Raw genomic sequence first — 19,940 nt, forward strand, 5'->3', positions numbered from 1 at the left:
ATGGTGGTGGTTAAACATTAATTTGTTAGGCTCAGCTGTTTGCGTCTTTCATCTGCTGATTATCTCTTTCAGTTGCTTTTAAATGCATTTTTAAAAAAGTAATATTTTAAAATCTCTCTCTCTCAGTCCATGTCCTCTGACGAGGGATCTCAGGGGGCGGAGTCTGTGACTCCTGGCTCCTCCCCCGACTTTGCCCAGCAGAGGGGCCTGAGTGAACTTACCCAGGATGCAGAGACCCACCTCATGTCTTGGTGAGGGTGGGGGGGGTGTTGCAGACATATTGGCGCATAATGTATTCCATGCAAACAAGGCTAAGCTGTCAGTATTGTGTGGTTCAGAAGTAAAGAGTCTGGTTTTTTGGCTTTTCTCTGTTATCTAAATGGTCAGCTCTGGAAAGGATGCTCAATCTTGTCTTTCTGTGGTGTGTGCTTGTGTGTGTGTGTGTGTGTGTGCACATGTATACAACCCCACCATGTCACACAGTGTGCACCCTCCGGCCAAGACCAGCAGCACCATTACCCCAGCACCCTCAGCCCCCCCAGTGAGGCCATGCAGCCCCACCAAACAGTCCACCTGGAACCCCTTTGGTGATGAAAACCCTTTTGGTGATGACAACTTCTCCACACTGAGTGCTGAAGAGCTGCTCAACAAGAACTTTGGCAAAATGGAAGACAGTAAGCCTGCTTCTGTACTAGAGCAATATGAGTCACAGTAAGCCTGATTCTGGACTAGAGCAATACGAGTCACAGTAAGCCTGATTCTGTACTAGAGCATTATGAGTCACATTAAGCCTAATTCTGTACTAGAGGGATATGAGTCACAGTAAGCCTGATTCTGTACTAGAGGGATGTGTGAGTCACAGTAAGCCTGATTCTGGACTAGAGCAATACGAGTCACAGTAAGCCTGATTCTGTACTAGAGGGATGTGTGAGTCACAGTAAGCCTGATTCTGTACTAGAGGGATATGAGTCACAGTAAGCCTGATTCTGTACTAGAGGGATATGAGTCACAGTAATCCTACTTCTGTACTAGAGGAATGTGAGTCACAGTAAGCCTGCTTCTGTACTAGAGCAATATGAGTCACAGTAAGCCTGATTCTGTACTAGAGGGGTATGAGTCACAGTAATCCTACTTCTGTACTAGAGGAATATGAGTCACAGTACGCCTGATTCTGTACTAGAGCGATATGAGTCACAGTAAGCCTACTTCTGTACTAGAGTAATATGAGTCACAGTAAGTCTGATTCTGTACTAGAGGAATGTGAGTCACAGTAAGCCTGCTTCTGTACTAGAGGAATGTGAGTCACAGTAAGCCTGATTCTGTACTAGAGGGATGTGAGTCACAGTAAGCCTGATTCTGTACTAGAGGGATGTGAGTCACAGTAAGCCTGATTCTGCACTACAGGGATGTGAGTCACAGTAAGTCTGATTCTGTACTAGAGGGATGTGAGTCACAGTAAGCCTGATTCTGTACTAGAGAGATGTGAGTCACAGTAAGCCTGATTCTGTACTAGAGGGATGTGAGTCACAGTAAGCCTGATTCTGTACTACAGGGATGTGAGTCACAGTAAGCCTGATTCTGTACTAGAGGAATATGGGTCACAGTAAGCCTGATTCTGTACTAGAGGGATGTGAGTCACAGTAAGCCTGATTCTGTACTAGAGGGATGTGAGTCACAGTAAGCCTGATTCTGTACTACAGGGATGTGAGTCACAGTAAGCCTGATTCTGTACTAGAGGGATGTGAGTCACAGTAAGCCTGATTCTGTACTAGAGAGATGTGAGTCACAGTAAGCCTGATTCTGTACTAGAGGGATGTGTGAGTCACAGTAAGCCTGATTCTGTACTAGAGGAATGTGGGTCACAGTAAGCCTGATTTTGTACTAGAGGAATGTGAGTCACCGTAAGCCTGCTTCTGTACTAGAGGAATGTGAGTCACAGTACGCCTGGATCTGTACTAGAGGGATGTGAGTCACAGTAAGCCTGATTCTGTACTAGAGGGATGTGAGTCACAGTAAGCCTGATTCTGTACTACAGGGATGTGAGTCACAGTAAGCCTGATTCTGTACTAGAGGAATATGGGTCACAGTAAGCCTGATTCTGTACTAGAGGGATGTGAGTCACAGTAAGCCTGATTCTGTACTAGAGGGATGTGAGTCACAGTAAGCCTGATTCTGTACTACAGGGATGTGAGTCACAGTAAGCCTGATTCTGTACTAGAGGAATATGGGTCACAGTAAGCCTGATTCTGTACTAGAGGGATGTGAGTGACAGTAAGCCTGATTCTGTACTAGAGGGATGTGAGTCACAGTAAGCCTGATTCTGTACTAGAGGGATATGAGATATAGTAAGCCTGAATGTGTACTTGAGGGATGGCATCACTCTGTGGCCTCAGTCTTCATCCATCAATCTATGTCTGTCAGGCAAGGCTAAGGGGACAGACGATGGTTTCACTGAGAGTCTCGTTCCAGGTCTCCAGCCTGCCCCAGCTGCTCCGGCTTCCCCGGCTGCCCCAGCTGCTCTGGCTTCTCTGGCTGCCCCAGCTGCTCCAGCCGCCCCAGCTTCCAGTGGTTCGTGCCATATTGCAGGTACAGTTATTCTACGGTCAGGGTCACTTTACCCTTTCATCCATCCTATAGCCCCCCATTTGCTCTGTCATCTTCCCGCTCTTTCTCTCTGTCCTCTTCCCGCTCTTTCTCTGTCCTCTTCCCGCTCTTTCTCTGTCCTCTTCCCGCTCTTTTTCTGTCCTCTTCCCGCTCTTTCTCTGTCCTTTTCCCGCTCTCTGTAACCCCCCCCCCGCCACTGTTTATCTGTCTGTGGTTTTCAGCCCCCTGGGGGAAGCTGAACGGTAGGTCAGGGATCTCCACAGGCGTTCAGTGGAAGCTCTCTAGTGCTCGCGTCCCTCGGGTTATGGCTGCCGTTCACCGTCTCTTTGTTTCCGTTCAGCCGTTCAGCTCAGTTCAGCACTTTTTACAGAGACACTGTCACAGTCGCTTTACAGAAAAAACAGGAAATGGGGAAAAATTAGGTAAGACTGAGCCTGAACCTCCAAAAATTATTTGTCTCTCTGTCTCCTTGGGTTTCCTGCCTCGCCAAAGGGCCTGCTGACATCATGAGTCTGGACTCTGACGGTGCTCTGCTCAGTGTGCCCGGAGCTCTCCAGCCCCTGAGCCTCTCCAGCGCCCCAGGTAACGCTTCAGTAATCTGTCGTCTGCTTGCAAAGGTGAACGTTGGCACATTGTCTTGTAGTCATCCGGACTGTAGGGGGAAGCGTAGTCGCTGGTGAAAGCTTCCACACAGGACTAATTTCTCATATTTGACCTTTAACCTTTCTTCCCCCTCAAAACAAAAGGGGCATGGAGATGCCTGAGGTCTGCAAGCTGTCTGGTCACTGCCCCTCCTGCTACCTGGACTGTAAGTATGGATGGAGAGACTGCGTTTAGGATGCCCGCACGCATACGCCTGGCCTGGAGCAACTCATGCTGTTTAGAGTGTTCAGGTTCTCTGGTTGCGGGTTCATCCCTGGTATAACATCAAGGTGTGAGTGTGCATGTGTGAGGCCATGTTCGCACATGCAGTTTAATGTTTAGGACATAGTATTGACTAAATTATTAACCTAATCTGGAACAGGAAGTGTGTGCAGGGTGTGCCAGATTTTTGTCTATTTTTTTGTGCTCTTTCGTCCTCCACCTGCATGGTGCTGATCAAGAAAACTTGACTTGCTTTTTGATTCTAATGTGATTAACTACATTCTGAAGTCTCTCTTTAAATGAATGGAACACATGAATTTGTGTGAAAGAAATTCACTAACAAAAAATAGTGAACATTTGGTACACCTATCTAGTATCAGGTAAGACACCCCTTAGCCTCCTTATCTTAAGAGAGTGTGTCTGTTTTTAGGTTACCTAATCACAGCTCGATGGTCAGGGTGTCAGATTCATTATTAATAACTTGGGCAGTTGCACGGTAGTGTTTAATTGCTACCAAATGCGCAGGCCGTGGAGACACCTGGTGGCCGATCAGCAGAATGCACTGTGGAAAACTACAGACATGAAGATACAGCTGTCTGTCTTTGGGTTCCGAGTCTGACTCATTAAATGGTGTGGGTCATAGAGTACCTACAGACTGCATGCACTGCAAATGATTAATTAAAACACTATAGCATTCTAAAGCAAGTGAAGTCCCAGTGTGTTTGCAGAAAGCTGACTAACTTCATGGACAGACTGTCACCTGATTGAACTGCTCATTGATTCAGCCTTGCTTTCTCTCTGGTTCACGCTCTGTCTGCACCCAGCAGGTCATTGATTTGACATACTTGCAATTGAATCTTTTTGTGATTTTCTCTTGGCTTGTGAATTTGTCCAGTTTTTACTTGTTTTCATACTCAGTAGAGTTGTTATGCAAAGAGCTTATAATCAAAAAAATGTTTTTGCTGAAAGAGACATAAAGGAACGATTTCAGTAAAAGCACGACCATAGCCAGAAAATTCATTAAACAGAAAACCTGATTCTTTCGTTGTCACGTCAGATCTGTAAAAAAACATGTTTTCAACATACAAAAATGCCAAGTTACTCACACAAAGCACAGGGCCAAGTTAGTTGAAATAATTTAGGAAACACTGGGTAGCAGCATGGCTTTGGAATACAGCATGTGTAATTAGTGTTAGGTAAGAGGCAATATTGTGTCTTGTAACTTGGCCTAATTTTGATATCAGTACTGTTAATGGCAGATTTTCCAAGTCTTAATGAGTTATAGTGCTTCGTATGTGTGAGTAACTTGGCATTTTTGTCCGTTGAAAATATTATTTCTTTTTGCACTTGTTAAGAGATACTGAGAACAGTAATGCATATAAATGTAGAGTTTGAGAGGTATGCATGCACATACATGCATGCGAACATTATACATCGTAGGCAGTCCCGGATGTAGACTGCTGTGATTGGAGGGCAGACAGAGATTTTGGGGGGCCAACTTAATCACAGAATTTGTGACGAGAAGCGTAGCGGACCTGGGTGTAAAATTCTGAACGAACCCTTTTAGAAACGCTTGTGGATTACAGTTATGTTTATGTGAACTTTGGCAATCTGATCAACGTCTACCGTTTAGCACTGGCACTATTCTACATATACTGTACAAAACAATTGCTGAGACAAACGGCACAATGGCACATTTGAAAGTATAACAGGCCGGCACCATCAGGAACCAAACGGAAATCTCCTGGGGAAAGCACTGTAAACACTCACTGGTTCGACAGGCAACCAACAACCCTTCATTTACAGAATTATCAGCAATGTCCTTCGATTTCAGCTCCCGAGCTTGCAACTTGGGTAGCCTTTTCTTCTGCTCCGTGTTCTGATATCCACGTTTTGTGTTTATGAGGTTTATAAGGCATACCCTTTAGTTGCAGCAATGACTCCTCTTTGCTGTCTTCCTCAGCTAGCTGGCTGATCTTACGGTGTACACTGTACATATTTCCCAGCAGTCTTTGCATATCAGAAAATAAAAGTAGTACCAAAGAAAAGCGTTTGAACTTCAATTTAATAACTTGTGCGCACAGGTGCTTCTTTCACGTAGACTACAACTAGATATTAAAGTGTTTGTCATGTTTTTAAATTGAAGTGTTTTTAAGGGGGTGTTGTAGGCACGGCAGATGTAGTAATTGTTTATATGTCGGTTGAGAATGGCTTGCTAACGAGGCATTTGTAAGTGACTTTAGCTACAGTAGCCTATATTTAAAAAATTGGTAAACAGTAGAAACTGTTTATGTAATGTTTTGATTGGCTGGTGTAGCTAAATCTCCAATGGGAAGGAAAAAGAAGAATGAGATAATGCACATATCTGAAAGCCCCAAATTTAGGGGATTTTGCAACATATTCCAGGCATTCAGTGTGTCAGATTTCAAAATCCAATCTCTCTCTCTCTCAATTTGCCTCTGTTTTCCACAATTTTAGAGTAGTAGTCAAGGAATTCATATGGGGTTAAAGTGCAGATTCTGAACTTTTATTAAAGGGTATTTCTATACATTTTGGCTTCGCCATGTAGGAATTGCAGCATGTTTTATACATTGCCCCCATTTCAGGGCACCATAATGTTTGGGACAAATTAATGCTGTAGTCCTGTTTAGTACTTTGTCGCATATCCTTTGCATGCAATGACTGCTTGAACTCTGTGACCTATAGACATCACCAGGTGCTGAGTATCTTCTCTGGTGATGGTCTTCCAGGCCTGTACAGCAGCCATCTTCAGCTCCTGCTTGTTTCGGGAGCTAGTTGTCGTAAGTTTTCTATTCAGCGTATGAAACGCACATTCAATTGATCTCAGATCAGAATTTGGTTGAACTTGAGCTGATAAAGTGCTTCTGTACACTTCATTATTCATTCTACTGCTGCTATGAGCAGTTACACCATCAATGAAGACAAGTGAGCCAGTACCTGTGTGCATGCCCAAACTGTAACACCCCCACCATGTTTTTCAGCTGAGAGGGGGAGCTTCGGATCTAGGGTAGTTCCTTTTGGCCTTCACACTTTGCTCTTGCCATCGCTCTAAAGTGAATCTTGGTCTCATCTGTCCACAAGACCTTCTTACAGAACTCAGAAGGTTCTTTTAGATACTTCTTTATAAACTGTAACCTGGCCATCCTGTTTTTCCAGCTAACATTATTTTTAAATTTTATTCTCAACTCACAAATGTTGCACATCCACAAAACCAATATACAATGGCTAGGCTGAATTCTCAATTCTGATTAACTGGGACTTGTGCATTATTTTTCAATATATGCTATGAAGTAGCACCTGCAAAAGTTCAATCACCGTTCCAAATTAATGCACGTTGCATTAATGACTTGATAAATTAAATGTAAATTTGTAAGAGCAAGCAAGCCAAATACAATATCATACTTGCGAGGGTCAGCTTGATGTCCGTGAATGACTGTATAGAGGGGAGATAGTCTAGTTACAGCTTGACTACGTTATAGTTCAGCCTCTGTTTTGAATATAATTCAGTAGTTCACTAGCTAACTATCTGTGATAACAAACCTTTTGTGTGAGACCATTTTGACTTAAAACCGAACAGAATTTTAATATAAGGTAATGTGGTTACTAGAAAGACGCATTCCATGGTATGTGGTATTAGGTATGAAATATTTGCTAGAATATGTACCATTTCCATTGCAATGGAATTGAACATTTTGAAATGCATGTTTTAATTACAATTGATGGGGGTAATAGGGTTTCCAGGTGTCCGGTTTTCGACCAGAATGTCCGGTTTTCAAATAATTTGTACATTATTTGTGGTCCCAACCAGACAATGTAATGTCCCGTCCATGTTATTGATGGGAGAAATGTACTGGTTGTGTGTAATGAATTTGTATGTTTCTATCTGTCAGTCTACCGCATCAGGAAATGACTGCACAATCTGCGTTCTCTAGAAGTTTTTGCCTATTGCGATTTTAAGTCTTAAGAGAGGTTTTGGTCCCTCTCTCTCTCTCTTTCCCTCTCTCCCTTGCACTTTTCTATCCTCCGCACTCCCCCCTGCCCTCTGTCTGTCTATCTCCGCTCGCCTCTCTTGCTCTCTAGTCTGCCTCCCAAGCTTGACTTGTCCCTCTCTCTCTCTCTTTCCCTCTCTCCCTTTGACAGAGAAACTAATTGAGGGTCTGAAGTCTCCAGAGACATCCCTCCTGCTCCCTGATCTGTTATCCCTGGCCGACCCCTTTGGTGGCTCTACAGCTGGCTCCAGCAATGGTGACTGTCTCTCTGCCTGCCTGCCTGCCTGTCCCGTCTGTCTGTCTGTCTCTCTGCCTGCCTGCCTGTCTGTCTGTCTGTCTGCCTCTCTGCCTGCCTGCCTGCCTGTCTGTCTTGTCTGTCTGTCTGTCTGTCTGTCTCTCTGCCTGCCTGCCTGTCCCGTCTGTCTGTCTGCCTCTCTGCCTGCCTGCCTGCCTGTCTGCCTGCCTGTCTGTCTCTCTGCCTGTCTGTCTGTCCGTCTGTCTCTCTGCCTGCCTGCCTGCCTGTCTGTCCTGTCTGTCTGTCTGCCTGCCTGCCTGCCTGTCCCATCTGTCTGTCTGTCTGTCTGTCTGTCTGTCTGCCTGTCTGCCTGCCTGCCTGCCTGCCTGCCTGTCTGCCTGCCTGTCTGCCTGTCTGCCTGCCTGCCTGTCTGTCTGTCTACAGCTGGCTCCAGCAATGGTGACTGTCTCTCTGTCTGCCTGCCTGTCTGTCTCGTCTGTCTGTCTGTCTGTCTGCCTGCCTGTCTGTCTGCCTGCCTGTCTGCCTGCCTGCCTGTCTGTCTGTCTGTCTGCTGCATGGTGTCGCACTCTAATGGTTTTGTGTTGGTCTGAGTACCTGTGACGTAGTGAAAGGAAGACCAAGAAGGCTTCCTGTAAAGCCACTGCAGATGTTATTCAGTGTTTTGCATAGAGGAAGCCAAACCTGTGCTCATTTGCAGTCTGGCTCAGCTGTGCTTGTCTGCAGGTTCAGCCTCAGCTGTGTGTGCTGTAGGGGACAGCCCTGCTGTCTGTGCTCTGAAGGCTATGTGCTCTAAATGGAAGCTCTTTGTCTCTGTGTAGTGGTCTTCGTGGACTCCTTGCTCCCTGGGTTAGACGCCCCCCAGCCTCAACAGCATGTGACCCCTCCCGAACCCAGCTCTGCTCGGTTGCTAGGTCAGTGACTGCCCTCCCCTCTCCCCCCAAACACTGCTCTGCATTCTATTTCACATACTATTTAAGATGTAGTATGTGATTTTGGAGGCAGCCAACTAGCTGGATGCCCTGGGTGCCTCCTGCAGGAGGTCTAAAGAGAAAAGAGCTCCTCAGACTGCCCCTCTCTCTCTAAACGCTGTGCATTGAGTGTTAAATCTCCAGCTCCTTTCTCGGCTTACTTCAGCTTACTGCCCTTTTCAATGTTTTTTCTCCTTTCTACCTCTTAACCTTTGACCCCTTACCCTCTGCCCTCCCCACGGGTTGTCCGGCTCCTGCAGACGCCCTGGCTGGGGGTGACACTCTGCTGGGCTGCTCCCTGCTCTCTAACCCCCCCACCCCGCCCGTGTCCTCCCTCTCCTCCCCTCCCTCCTCTGCGTCTGCGGTCTCTGCCTCCTTTCTGGATGAGTTTGCCCCTGCACAGCCCCTCACAGGTAAGGCCATTGCTGCCACACACCTGCATCACATCATACATGTCCATGTCACATGGTCAGAGTCATGCACCCCTGTCAAACGGTCAGAGTCATGCACCCCTGTCACATGGTCAGAGTCATGCACCCCTGTAAAATGGTCAGAGTCATGCACACCTGTCACATGGTCAGAGTCATGCACCCCTGTCAAATGGTCAGAGTCATGCACCCCTGTCAAATGGTCAGAGTCATGCACCCCTGTCACATGGTCAGAGTCATGCACCCCTGTCACATGGTCAGATTCATGTACCCCTGTAACATCTTCACAGACCAGTATTACCAGTGTCACATGGTCTGTAATCCACACCTGTGTTACTGCACATGATGGTTGATGAAGTTTTAGAGTTGCACACTTTTCCCCAAGATGGCAGAGCCATTGTTTGATTTGTTCATGGCAGTCAGCTCAGGTACAGGAGTGTGGTTATTTCTGGTTGTGGTATAAAGCAGACACACCCACAGCTCATCTGCATTGGAATGGTGTGCTATTCACCTCCATTTATCTGATCTGCTCTGGGCTGGACTTCACTAACTTTCTCTCTCCTTTCACCCAACCCGTCCTCCACTCTCATTCCTGTTTGTTCCTCCTCCTTTGTGCTGTATTCTCCCTCCCCCTCTCATTACCTCTCCTCCTCTTCCTCCCTCCGTCCTCCGTCTCTCCTTCACTGCGCCTCAGACTGCTCCCTCCTCCTGTCGGAGCTGGACCCGCCGGAGAGCTTGGGGACGGGTGCAGAGGATGAGTTTGACCCCATCCCTGTGCTCAGCTCCAGAGGCCCAGCACAAGGTGAGGCCTCACTGACTCTGAACCTCAGTGATTAAAGTCTTTGCTTTTACCCAAATTAAATTATTTTGCCGAAAATGTATTATAGTTTTGTTCTGGCGCTAAAACGCCCTTGTAAAATGTCAAATTCAGTCAGAATCATCTTCCACATGAACGCAGCCATGTTTGATATGACACGTACAAACAGTCAGAATCATCTTCCACATGAACGCAGCCATGTTTGATATGACACGTACAAACAGTCAGAATCATCTTCCACATGAACGCAGCCATGTTTGATATGACACGTACAAACAGACCGATTGGAACGCGTGTGAGTGATTTAGTGAGTGATCATCTTCATCTTGTAATCTTGGCTGGGATAGGTTCTTTTATACCATGTGGTCTCTGAAACATGACACTGTCTACGCTCTAGTCGATTTGATTCAGAATTGCTGTGTAATGAAAAACAGCTAGCGGAGCCAGCAAGAGATGCCAGGAAGCTGTAGACCCAGCGATACAGTGCCCTATAATCTTTGGAACAAATACATATTTTTTCTTGATTTTCCGTTATGCTCTACTCCACTCCTTAAATTTGTAATCATACAATTTGCATGTGGTTAAAGTGCAGGTTTTCAGCTTTTATTAAAGGGTATTTTTTAAAATTTGTGTTTCACCATTTAGAAAGTACAGCACTTTTTATATAAAGCCCCCATTTCAGGGCACCATAATATTTGGGACATATTAATATGTAAGGGACAGTAGTCATGTTGCATATTCTTTGCATGCAGTGACTGCTTGAAGTCGGTGACCCATAGACATCACCAGGTGCTGAGTATCTTTTCTGGTGATGCTCTGCCAGGCCTGTACTGCAGCCATCTTCAGCTCTTGCTTGTTTCAGGGGCTAGTTGCCTTAAGTTTTCTCTTCAGCATATTTAACTCAATTTTGGTGAATAACTTAGCCAGTCAAAATTCCTTTGTTGCTTTAGCAGTATTTTTCTAACCATTGTCTTACTGTCAGATGAAGTGCCGTCCAATGGGTTTGGGGATTAGAATTAGATGTTTCTGTACATTCGTTCTGCTGGTGCTACCTGCAGTTACATCATCAATCCTCATTTATCATCTACTCATCTGCAACTGTACCCCCCCAAGCATGACAAATTGGACAATAGCATCTATTTGGGAGTTCATGAAAATGTTATTTAACCAACAAAAATTCATATTGTGTCATAGCAACTAGATAAAACCAACAACGGTCCAAAGGTATGCCGATACAGCTGTGAAAATACGCTGCTCACTGAATTGTGAAATGAAAAATGGGGATTTATGTGGAATTATAACACGTCATTCTACTAAATATCTGTGACTAAATAGGGAATAAATATACAATCTTGGTTTTACATGTGGATATGTCCCTTTCAATATTCAGTGTTCATTTATTGTCTTAAATCAGCCATTTGAGAAATAAAAACACACAAATAAAAAGAGTGGGTGGGCATTTATGATGGGTACATGCAAAACCCCGCTTGCTTTTTGCAATCTACTGCCCAACACCATAAAGAATTGGCAGCCTTCCCCACCTGTCCCCTTTCTCTCTCTCTCTGTTCACAGGTGGACACTCGCGCAGTAACAGTGGCAGCTCAGACTCCAGCCTCCCTAATCTGGCACGATCTCTCCTCCTGGTGGACCAGCTTATCGATTTGTAGGGGGCGGGATTGTGCCCCAGTCCCTCCCCCTCTCCGGGGGGCCCACTTTCAGACTCTTAACCAGTGGTCAATCTTTCCCAATCACCTGACCTTTACATCATTAGCTCCCCCAAGTCCTATTGGCTTATAAAAATTCCATCATGTTGTATTTTGTCTTGTCTTTAACCATGGTATCTTCACTATCTCTCTCTCATTCCCTTTATCCTCTCTCTTTCATCAAGCTCCATCTGTCCATCTCCAGCTCCCCATGTGAGCTCCTTCCCCTGTAAGCTCCTCCCCCTTTGAGCTCCTTTCCCTGTGAGCTCTTTCCCCTGTAAGCTCCTCCCCCTTTGAGCTCCTTTCCCTGTGAGCTCCTTCCCCTGTAAGCTCCTCCCCCTTTGAGCTCCTTTCCCTGTGAGCTCCTTCCTCTGTAAGCTCCTCCTCCTGTGAGCTCCTTCCTGTCAGCTCATCCTCCTATGAGCTCCTTTCCCTGTGAGCTCCTTCCTCTGTCAGCTCCTCCTCCTGTGAGCTCCTTCCCCTGTCAGCTCCTCCCCCTGTGAGCTCCTTCCCCTGTGAGTTCCTCCCCCTGTGAACTCCTTCTCCTGTGAGCCTCTCCCCCTGTGAACTCCTTCCCCTGTGAGCTCCTCCTCCTGTGAGCTCCTTCCCCTGTGAGCTCTTTTCCCTGTGAGCTCCTCCCCCTGTGAGCTCCTACCCCTGTGAACTCCTTCCCCTGTCAGCTCCTTCACCTGTCAGCTCCTTCCCCTGTGAGCTCCTTCCTCTGTGAGCTCCTTCCTCTGTGAGCTCCTCCCCCTGTGAACTCCTTCCCCTGTGAACTCCTCCCCCTGTGAGCTCCTTCCTCTGTGAGCTTTCACCTGTGAGCTCCTTCATCTGTGAGCTCCTTCACCTGTCAGCTCCTTCATCTGTGAGCTCCTTCCTCTGTCCTGTGAGCACATTTCGGTTTGAGATTTTTCTGTTGTTTGACTTTTTTCTGTCCTTTGTGGAGGCACAGAACAGGCTGTTTTCCCAAGTGATTGCGCTTTTCCTGATTGCAGTCTGCAGTCAAGGCACAGTTCCTACACAGGTCCATGCCTACAACACCCATAGTGCTTTTCAGCCTGTCATCCTCTGACTGCGTCTGTTTGGTTGCCCTTACAAGATGTTGCCATCTCTGATCATCCAGTGTTTTGTTTCTGGTACTTTCGTAATTGTGATAAATGTTAATTTAATGGAGCTCATGTGTTTCATTTTTTATAACACTGGAATGACGTTATATAAACTCTGGGTGCTGTACTCTCAGTATACTCTCAAGATTCTCAGTAACTTTTCCACAGGAAGAAAAAAGTTACCATGGTCCAACTACAAAATTAAATGTGTTCCAGATCACCCAGTGGTTGTCTTGTTGTCATCCAGGTTGTTAAGGACTTCTAGGGTTTTTCCTACCATGAAAAGGGTTTTTTTTTAAGCAAAAGAAAATGTGATATACATTTTAGGCCATATTGCCCAGAACTTGTTAGAAATGCCGTCCAGCTAACATCTGAAGTGTGGCAATTCAAGTATGGCATGAATTTCCCCATAATTATGAGTCATTTTAACCTAGAAACACATTTTGGAGCTTATATATGGCTGTGAAGAGAGTCTCCTCTTTCTTGTGGTAATATCTTCCTACTCCAAATTTTCAGCAAGATTCAAATCATTTAAACTGTCACTAAACTGTTTTTGAGAAAAAAAGACTCCACAGTTCAACTGTGTCTGATTTGATAAAAATAGTTTGCTGTACAAACAAGCCGTTAACCCCCAACTCAAAATGACAGAACACGTTTCCTAGTGATAAGGATTAAAATATTATTATTCAAAATGTCACTTTTTCCCTGCTTTCATGGCTCTGATTACTGGGTGGCAACGCAAACAAGCCAAGCATCCCTGCATGTGAAAGTCCTGCCCACAGAGCATGCTGTCTTGTCCTCTCTCCCTCTCTCTCTATTTTGCTCTCTCTCTCCCTCTCTCTCTCTCCTTCTCTGTCTCTCTCCCTCGCTCTCTCTTCTTTGCTTTTCTCCAACATTATCAGAGGGCTACATTGTGCCGATAAATATATAATATTTTAGTTTTCCCATTCCTTGCTTTGGCGCATGGCAAAGATTTCTCTATGCAGGAAAACCCCTTATATTAGCCATGGTTCCAGGACCTCACACCACGGTGTTTTACAGAATTTTTCAGGATAATGTGCAACTGCCAATCCTTTAGCGCGTTTCGTTTGTGGCACTTTGGGTAGCAGTGTTGTATGTTAATTTATTGTAGCTTAATATGTTTAGTGGTATAATTGGTATAATGCTGGGAGAAGACTTTTCTTAACCTGTGTTAAGAAAAGCAGCACCTGGCCTACCCAGCATGCCATTCTCAGCCATTGCCCCGCTTCCTTGTACATACCCCGTTTCCATGGCATCCGTTTGCCCTAAACAATGGATATCGTTTCTCTCCATCGACATGTGCCACTGTTTACGTGAACCCCTTTCCCCCCTCATTGTCAAATTAAGTTATAAAGTATATAGTAAAAAAACAGATTCTAAAAGATATTTAAAATACGGTTCAGAATATATGTGAATATAGATGGAGTGGTTATTGAATGAATGTATGATATTTAAATCTCATTATTATGGATATAGTTTTACGCAAAATTCTTTATTTCTGTGTCTTCTGTAAGGAGTGTAAATTTGGGAGATTAGCGATGGCCGTCCACCATGGTGTAAGGACTGTCCTGTCCATCCCTGTTATTGTTTGTTGGGAGGTCTATTTGTGGAGCAGATGTTAAAACAGATGGTATTGATGTTGTTTAAAAAAAAAAAAAAAGCATTGTTTTAAACATTACCCCTGTGTCAGCGCTTTTTTTTTCCATATGCGTTTCCTCTGTCACCACAGAAACATGGAATTGTGTCCCAGAAGGCACTTCTTTTTTTTTTTGTCTCTGTACTGAGAAGGGTCTCTGGTGGGGGCTTCCTGTCTTTAACAGGCTTGCCGTGTCTGCTGTAATGAGCACGCCCTCTATGCATGCATATCTCTGCAGATTCCTCTGCAGCATGGGCATGCTGTTTCAGAAAACAGCTTGTGGCTCATGGTCACATTTATTTTGGACAAGCGCACAGCTTTTTGGAAGAAAATAAAAGGTGAAAGGACATGTAAAGGTCTTCAGTGCACAGCTGGAACAGGGTCTTTTTCCTTTTCGGCTAAAGTGCAGAATCTTTCATTTTATGGTCATTTTTCATTTTTTCTTCTTTTTTTAAAGCAAATCCATTAAACTCTTCTGCTTATGGATATGTGGTTTATTGATTGATTTGAGAAGACGGACACCATTACTCAACCCCCCCCCCCAACCCCCAGACCCCACGTGATGCAGGTAACTTATGCAGTTCCTCCCTGCAGCACAACTCTGTCCCCCCCCCCAGACCCCATGGGGTGCAGGTAACTTATGCAGTTCCATCCCTGCAGCACAACTCTGCCCCCCCCCCAGACCCCACGTGATGCAGGTAACTTATGCAGTTCCATCCCTGCAGCAGAACTCAGACACCACAGATGGCCGCTGCACAGACGTGTCCCTGTCCGTAGAGTTTTACTTGTGTAACTTAGAGTGAAAAACTGCTGTACAGAATTAATTTTTGAAGAAAAACTGTTCTGAGGTGGTCAGAAATGGCTGTGCTGCTGTCTCCCTTCCATGTATTGGAGTGAAGTATAATTATTTGGTGCGTACTTTCTATTTTTATGCGATGGCATAGAAGAGTGAAAAAAGGAAAAGGTGATAATAAACTTGTGAATGTCAATGGAACTGCGGTCAGTATTTAAAAAATAAAATAAAATTCCTTTTAAAAATTAGCTCACATTCACTCACAGGTACTGACAGTCAGCTGTGACAGACCCTGATGTTCACAGCCACAGACACTCACAGGTACTGACAGTCATAGCTGCAACAGACCATGATGTGCACAGCTAGAGACACACACATACTGACAGTCATAGCTGTGACAGATCCTGATGTTCACTGCTACAGACACTCATGTACTGACAGTCAGCTGTGACAGACCATGATGTTCACAGCTACAGACACTCACAGGTACTGACAGTCATAGCTGTGACAGACCATGATGTTCACAGCGACAGACACTCACAGGTACTGACAGTCATAGCTGTGACAGACCCTGATGTTCACAGCTACAGACACTCAGGTACTGACAGTCAGCTGTGACAGACCCTGATGTTCACTGCTATAGACACTCACAGGTACTGACAGTCATAGCTGTGACAGACCATGATGTTCACAGCGACAGACACTCACAGGTACTGACAGTCAGCTGTGACAGACCCTGATGTTCACTGCTATAGACACTCAGGTACTGACAGTCAGCTGTGACAGACCCTGATGTTCACTGCTACAGACACTCACAGGTACTGACAGTCAACTGTGACAGAATATCTTGCCCATACTCTTCCTTTCCCAAACCTTATGCATCACTTCCTTCTTAGCTGAGCCATCTTCCCCACACATGGTGTGTGTACTATGGAATGTTTAATGTGCCTAAATTTCGTGTCCCCACTACGTAATTAAAAATGAAAGGCGATCTACCCTTCTCTGTGCAGGTCCCCAGAGTATGGAATTCTCTCTGCCAAATATTTACTGGTGAAGTTCAAGTTAAGATCCTTAAGATAAACAAGTTACATTTTCATTTTAAAAAAAAGGAACAGATGAACAACAGTCTGAGTGTGTACATGCTTTATTTTGGTAAGCTGTCTTGTCTTGCTGTACAAATTAGGTCATTCAAGTTGATCAAGTCCTCTCGTCATACATGAACAAAGAGACATTGAATGGGAGGAGCTTAGTTGGACACCAGGGTCAAACCCTACAAAAATGGACTTATGCCTAAGTGCAAGGAGTTGCTAAATTTGTAGTGGTCCTGCTATCTACTCTAATGCAAGCAAATATACAACTTCCTCTTGACCGTGCATTTCCTTCTACATTATGGAGAACTCATAAATATACTGTGAACTACACACAAAAATTCCAAGTGCATCTGAGCATCTTGGCCTCAATATTGTTTAACAAAAACATTTAAAAATTGATTCCATTTTAAAACTATTCTGAATTACTCCTCTGCTGGGGCCTTAGGTATTAAAGGTTCCCTGCCCAAGGCCAAGCTAGCCCGTCTTGGTCAGCCCACAACAATCAAATCCTCAAAAATGATATATATACACAAACAATGAAAGGATGCAGAAAAAAAATATTTTGGTATTCAAGCACAGCCTCTCACTCTCTTAACCACACACACACACATGCAGGATGAGTGACAAAGATGAAGTGGCCTTGACACAGTGCTCTTTGCCACGTGTCGGAACACCCTGTGCACGGACCCCGCCTCCGTCCTCCTCCTCCACCTTCCCAAGAGCACTGTTCCAGTCTCTGCTCCACCTTCCCCGAAGCACAGTTCCAGCCTCTCCTCCACCTTCTCAGGAGCACTGTTCCAGTCTCTCCTCCACCTTCCCCAGGGCACTGTTCCAGCCTCTCCTCCACCTTCTCAGGAGCACTGTTCCAGCCTCTCCTCCACCTTCCCAAGAGCACTGTTCCAGTCTCTCCTCCACCTTCCCAAGAGCACTGTTCCAGTCTCTGCTCCACCTTCCCCGAAGCACAGTTCCAGCCTCTCCTCCACCTTCTCAGGAGCACTGTTGCAGTCTCTCCTCCACCTTCTCAGGAGCACTGTTGCAGTCTCTCCTCCACCTTCCCCGGAGCACTGTTGCAGTCTCTCCTCCACCTTCCCAGGAGCACAGTTCCAGCCTCTCCTCCACCTTCTCAGGAGCACTGTTGCAGTCTCTCCTCCACCTTCTCAGGAGCACTGTTCCAGCCTCTCCTCCACCTTCCCAGGAGCACTGTTCCAGTCTCTCCTCCACCTTCTCAGGAGCACTGTTCCAGTCTCTCCTCCACCTTCCCCGGAGCGCTGTTCCAGTGTCTCCTCCACCTTCTGAGGAGCACTGTTACAGTCTCTCCTCCACGTTCCCCGGAGCACTGTTCCAGCCTCTCCTCCACCTTCTCAGGAGCACTGTTCCAGTCTCTGCTGGATCCCAGCAGACTGCTGACAGTTCTGCACGTCTCAGATGGCCTCGCAAGCAGGGTAGGATAATTCCAAGGGCCCTGACTGACAGGGGGTCTTAAAAAATCATGCTGTAATTGTGCATGGATGGGGTAGCCTGGGATGGTGGGACCCACTGAAATCTTTTCATGTGACCAAAAATCCCTGGTGGCGCCCCTACTCACAGCCGCACAGCCGAGGTTGATCTTTACAGAAGAACACCATCACGCTCAGTGTAGTAAGGAGGAGGGGGTCAGCTGCTTGCCCTGTTTGCTCTCAGAGTCTGGGCCTTCCGTATTCCGGCATGGGTTGTTCGGTTTTCTGCTGCTCAACTTTATGGCACCCTGTCTGTGCCCTGCCCATTCTTACTGTGTGACCATGCTGTGGCACTGCTCCACGGACATGTACCCTTCCAAAGGGTCCCAGGCCTCACCCTCACCGCCCACCCTTCAGTTCTCCATTCCCTTTCTGTCTTTAGTCTGTAACCAAGGCTGATGCTGCTGCTCATCTATAGAAAGTTGCTCTTAAGAGTGCTTGGTAATGATTATTAAGCGTGAGGTTCTGAGAGAGGACCGGATCTGTGACATCCTGCAGTTTGACCTGAGTGCAGAGAAGGGAGTGTTGAGAAAAGCCATCAAGCCTCTATGGGCGATTTTGTACCCAATGGAAAAAAAAAATTTTAAAAGTCAAAAATGTAAAATGGAAAATAACTGTCTTTAGTTTTAGAGTGTAATGCAGGAAAGGAAGAAGGGGTGATGTTCAGCTGCAGGGTTTGTTTCCTATCCCGTGGTGAAAGGAACAGGTGTCCCCCCCCCAGACAAAAAGGCCTTCCTTACGAGGATGGGCGAGGCGGAGGCCGGTCAGGGGGTGGGGCCCTGCAGGTCGGGAGGGCCTGAGGTGGTGGGGGCACATGGGCTGCTGATGAAAGGGGTGTTGGCGGCAGTGGAGAAGGGGGGGCCTGAGGTGGTGGGGGCACATGCGCAGGTGATGAAGGGGGCGTTGGTGGCAGTGGAGAGGGTGGGGCCAGGGGCGGGGGGACGTCCAGGGAGGTTGGAGGCAGGGCACGGGTTGGTGGGAGCATGTGAGGGAGAGGGGTGATGGAGGAAGGAGGTGGAGTTTTGGGCAGGGGGGGCAATGTGGAGGTCGGTGAGGCTGGGGGGTAGTGGTGGGAGGGGGGGCTGTAGATTGGGGAAACGGAGGGGTGGTGGTTGTAGAATGGGTATCGGGAGGGTGGGCTAGATTTTCCTCGGGTGAAGTTAATGCAGCGGCCCTGGAGAGAGAGAGAGAGACAGAGAGAACAGCAATTATTTCCTTATTTTTTTAACAGTGATCTGGGGAAGGTTCTTGTAGTATCATAAATTCTAGACTCTTAACTTTCTTTACTAAACACAATGTCTTGAGTAGAAGTCAGATTGGATTTTTACCAAATCACCGCACAACCGATCATATTTACACCCTTACACACCCTAATTGAGAAATACATAACCCAAAAAAAAACAACAAATATTTGCTTGCTTTATTGATTTTAGAAAAGCATTTGATTCTATTTGGCATGAAGGGTTATTCTACAAAATTAAAAAAGTAGTGTAGGGGCTAACACCTATGATCTCATAAAATCAATGTACACAGGGAACAAAAAAAAAATTGGTAACAAAAGAACAAATTTCTTCTCCCCTGGGAGCGTGGAGTGAGACAGGGCTGCAGCCTTAGCCCAACTCGTTTCAATATTTATATTAATGAATTGGCAAACATACTAGAAAAAGCTGCAATGCCTGGTCTCACTCTACACAACTCAGAGATGCCTATTCTATGATCTGGTTCTCCTGTCCCCCAATGAACAGGGGTTACAGAGAAGCCTAGATCTGCTAGAACAGTACTGCCAGACTTGGGCCCTGGCAGTAAATCTTAACAAAACTAAAATTATGACATTCCAAAAAAGATCCAGATCTCAGGGAACACAACACAAATTTATGTTAGGAGCACATTACATTGGACATTCCTCAAATTACAATTATTTACGGCTAAAAATCAGTTCTACAGGAAACTTCAACATTGCAGTGAATGAACTAAGAGAGAAAGCACACAGGGCCTTCTACGCCATAAAATGACAAATTTCTGTAGAGATTCCAATTAGAATTTGGCTTAAAATCTTTGGAGCTAAAATTGATCCAATTGCTCTTTATGGTAGAGAAGTGTGGGGTCCACTCATCAGTCAAGAATTTGGCAAATGGGACAAACATCCA

At 45.8% G+C, this 19,940-nt stretch overlaps 2 protein-coding genes across 11 annotated transcripts in view; one reads left to right on the top strand and one right to left on the bottom strand.

The window, feature by feature from the left end:
• Positions 1-14,897, top strand: part of LOC135239546 (AP2-associated protein kinase 1-like) — a 55,049-nt gene extending 40,152 nt beyond the window's left edge. For 2 of the 8 annotated variants that reach the window (XM_064308263.1, XM_064308262.1), the window contains 9 exons: positions 127-251; positions 484-674; positions 2,422-2,586; positions 3,097-3,186; positions 7,630-8,172; positions 8,553-8,645; positions 8,963-9,115; positions 9,825-9,932; positions 11,520-14,897. In XM_064308263.1, coding sequence (XP_064164333.1) covers positions 127-251; positions 484-674; positions 2,422-2,586; positions 3,097-3,186; positions 7,630-8,172; positions 8,553-8,645; positions 8,963-9,115; positions 9,825-9,932; positions 11,520-11,614 — 1,563 coding nt within the window. In that variant the 3' untranslated portion in view covers positions 11,615-14,897. Of the gene's footprint in view, positions 1-126; positions 252-483; positions 675-2,421; positions 2,587-3,096; positions 3,187-3,350; positions 3,413-7,629; positions 8,173-8,552; positions 8,646-8,962; positions 9,116-9,824; positions 9,933-11,519 lie in introns of those variants that run through there. The other 6 variants (XM_064308265.1, XM_064308267.1, XM_064308266.1 and 3 more) reach the window with 6 other exon arrangements.
• A 1,437-nt stretch (positions 14,898-16,334) lies between these two features.
• LOC135239547 (anthrax toxin receptor 1-like) overlaps positions 16,335-19,940 on the bottom strand; it is a 56,083-nt gene continuing 52,477 nt past the window's right edge. For 2 of the 3 annotated variants that reach the window (XM_064308270.1, XM_064308271.1), the window contains exon 18: positions 16,335-18,967. In XM_064308270.1, the coding sequence (XP_064164340.1) occupies positions 18,530-18,967 (438 nt within the window). In that variant the 3' untranslated portion in view covers positions 16,335-18,529. The remainder of the gene's footprint in view (positions 18,968-19,940) is intronic. The other variant, XR_010325406.1, reaches the window with a different exon arrangement.

This window comes from Anguilla rostrata, chromosome 14, assembly GCF_018555375.3.
Source record: "Anguilla rostrata isolate EN2019 chromosome 14, ASM1855537v3, whole genome shotgun sequence".
Lineage (NCBI taxonomy): Eukaryota > Metazoa > Chordata > Actinopteri > Anguilliformes > Anguillidae > Anguilla > Anguilla rostrata.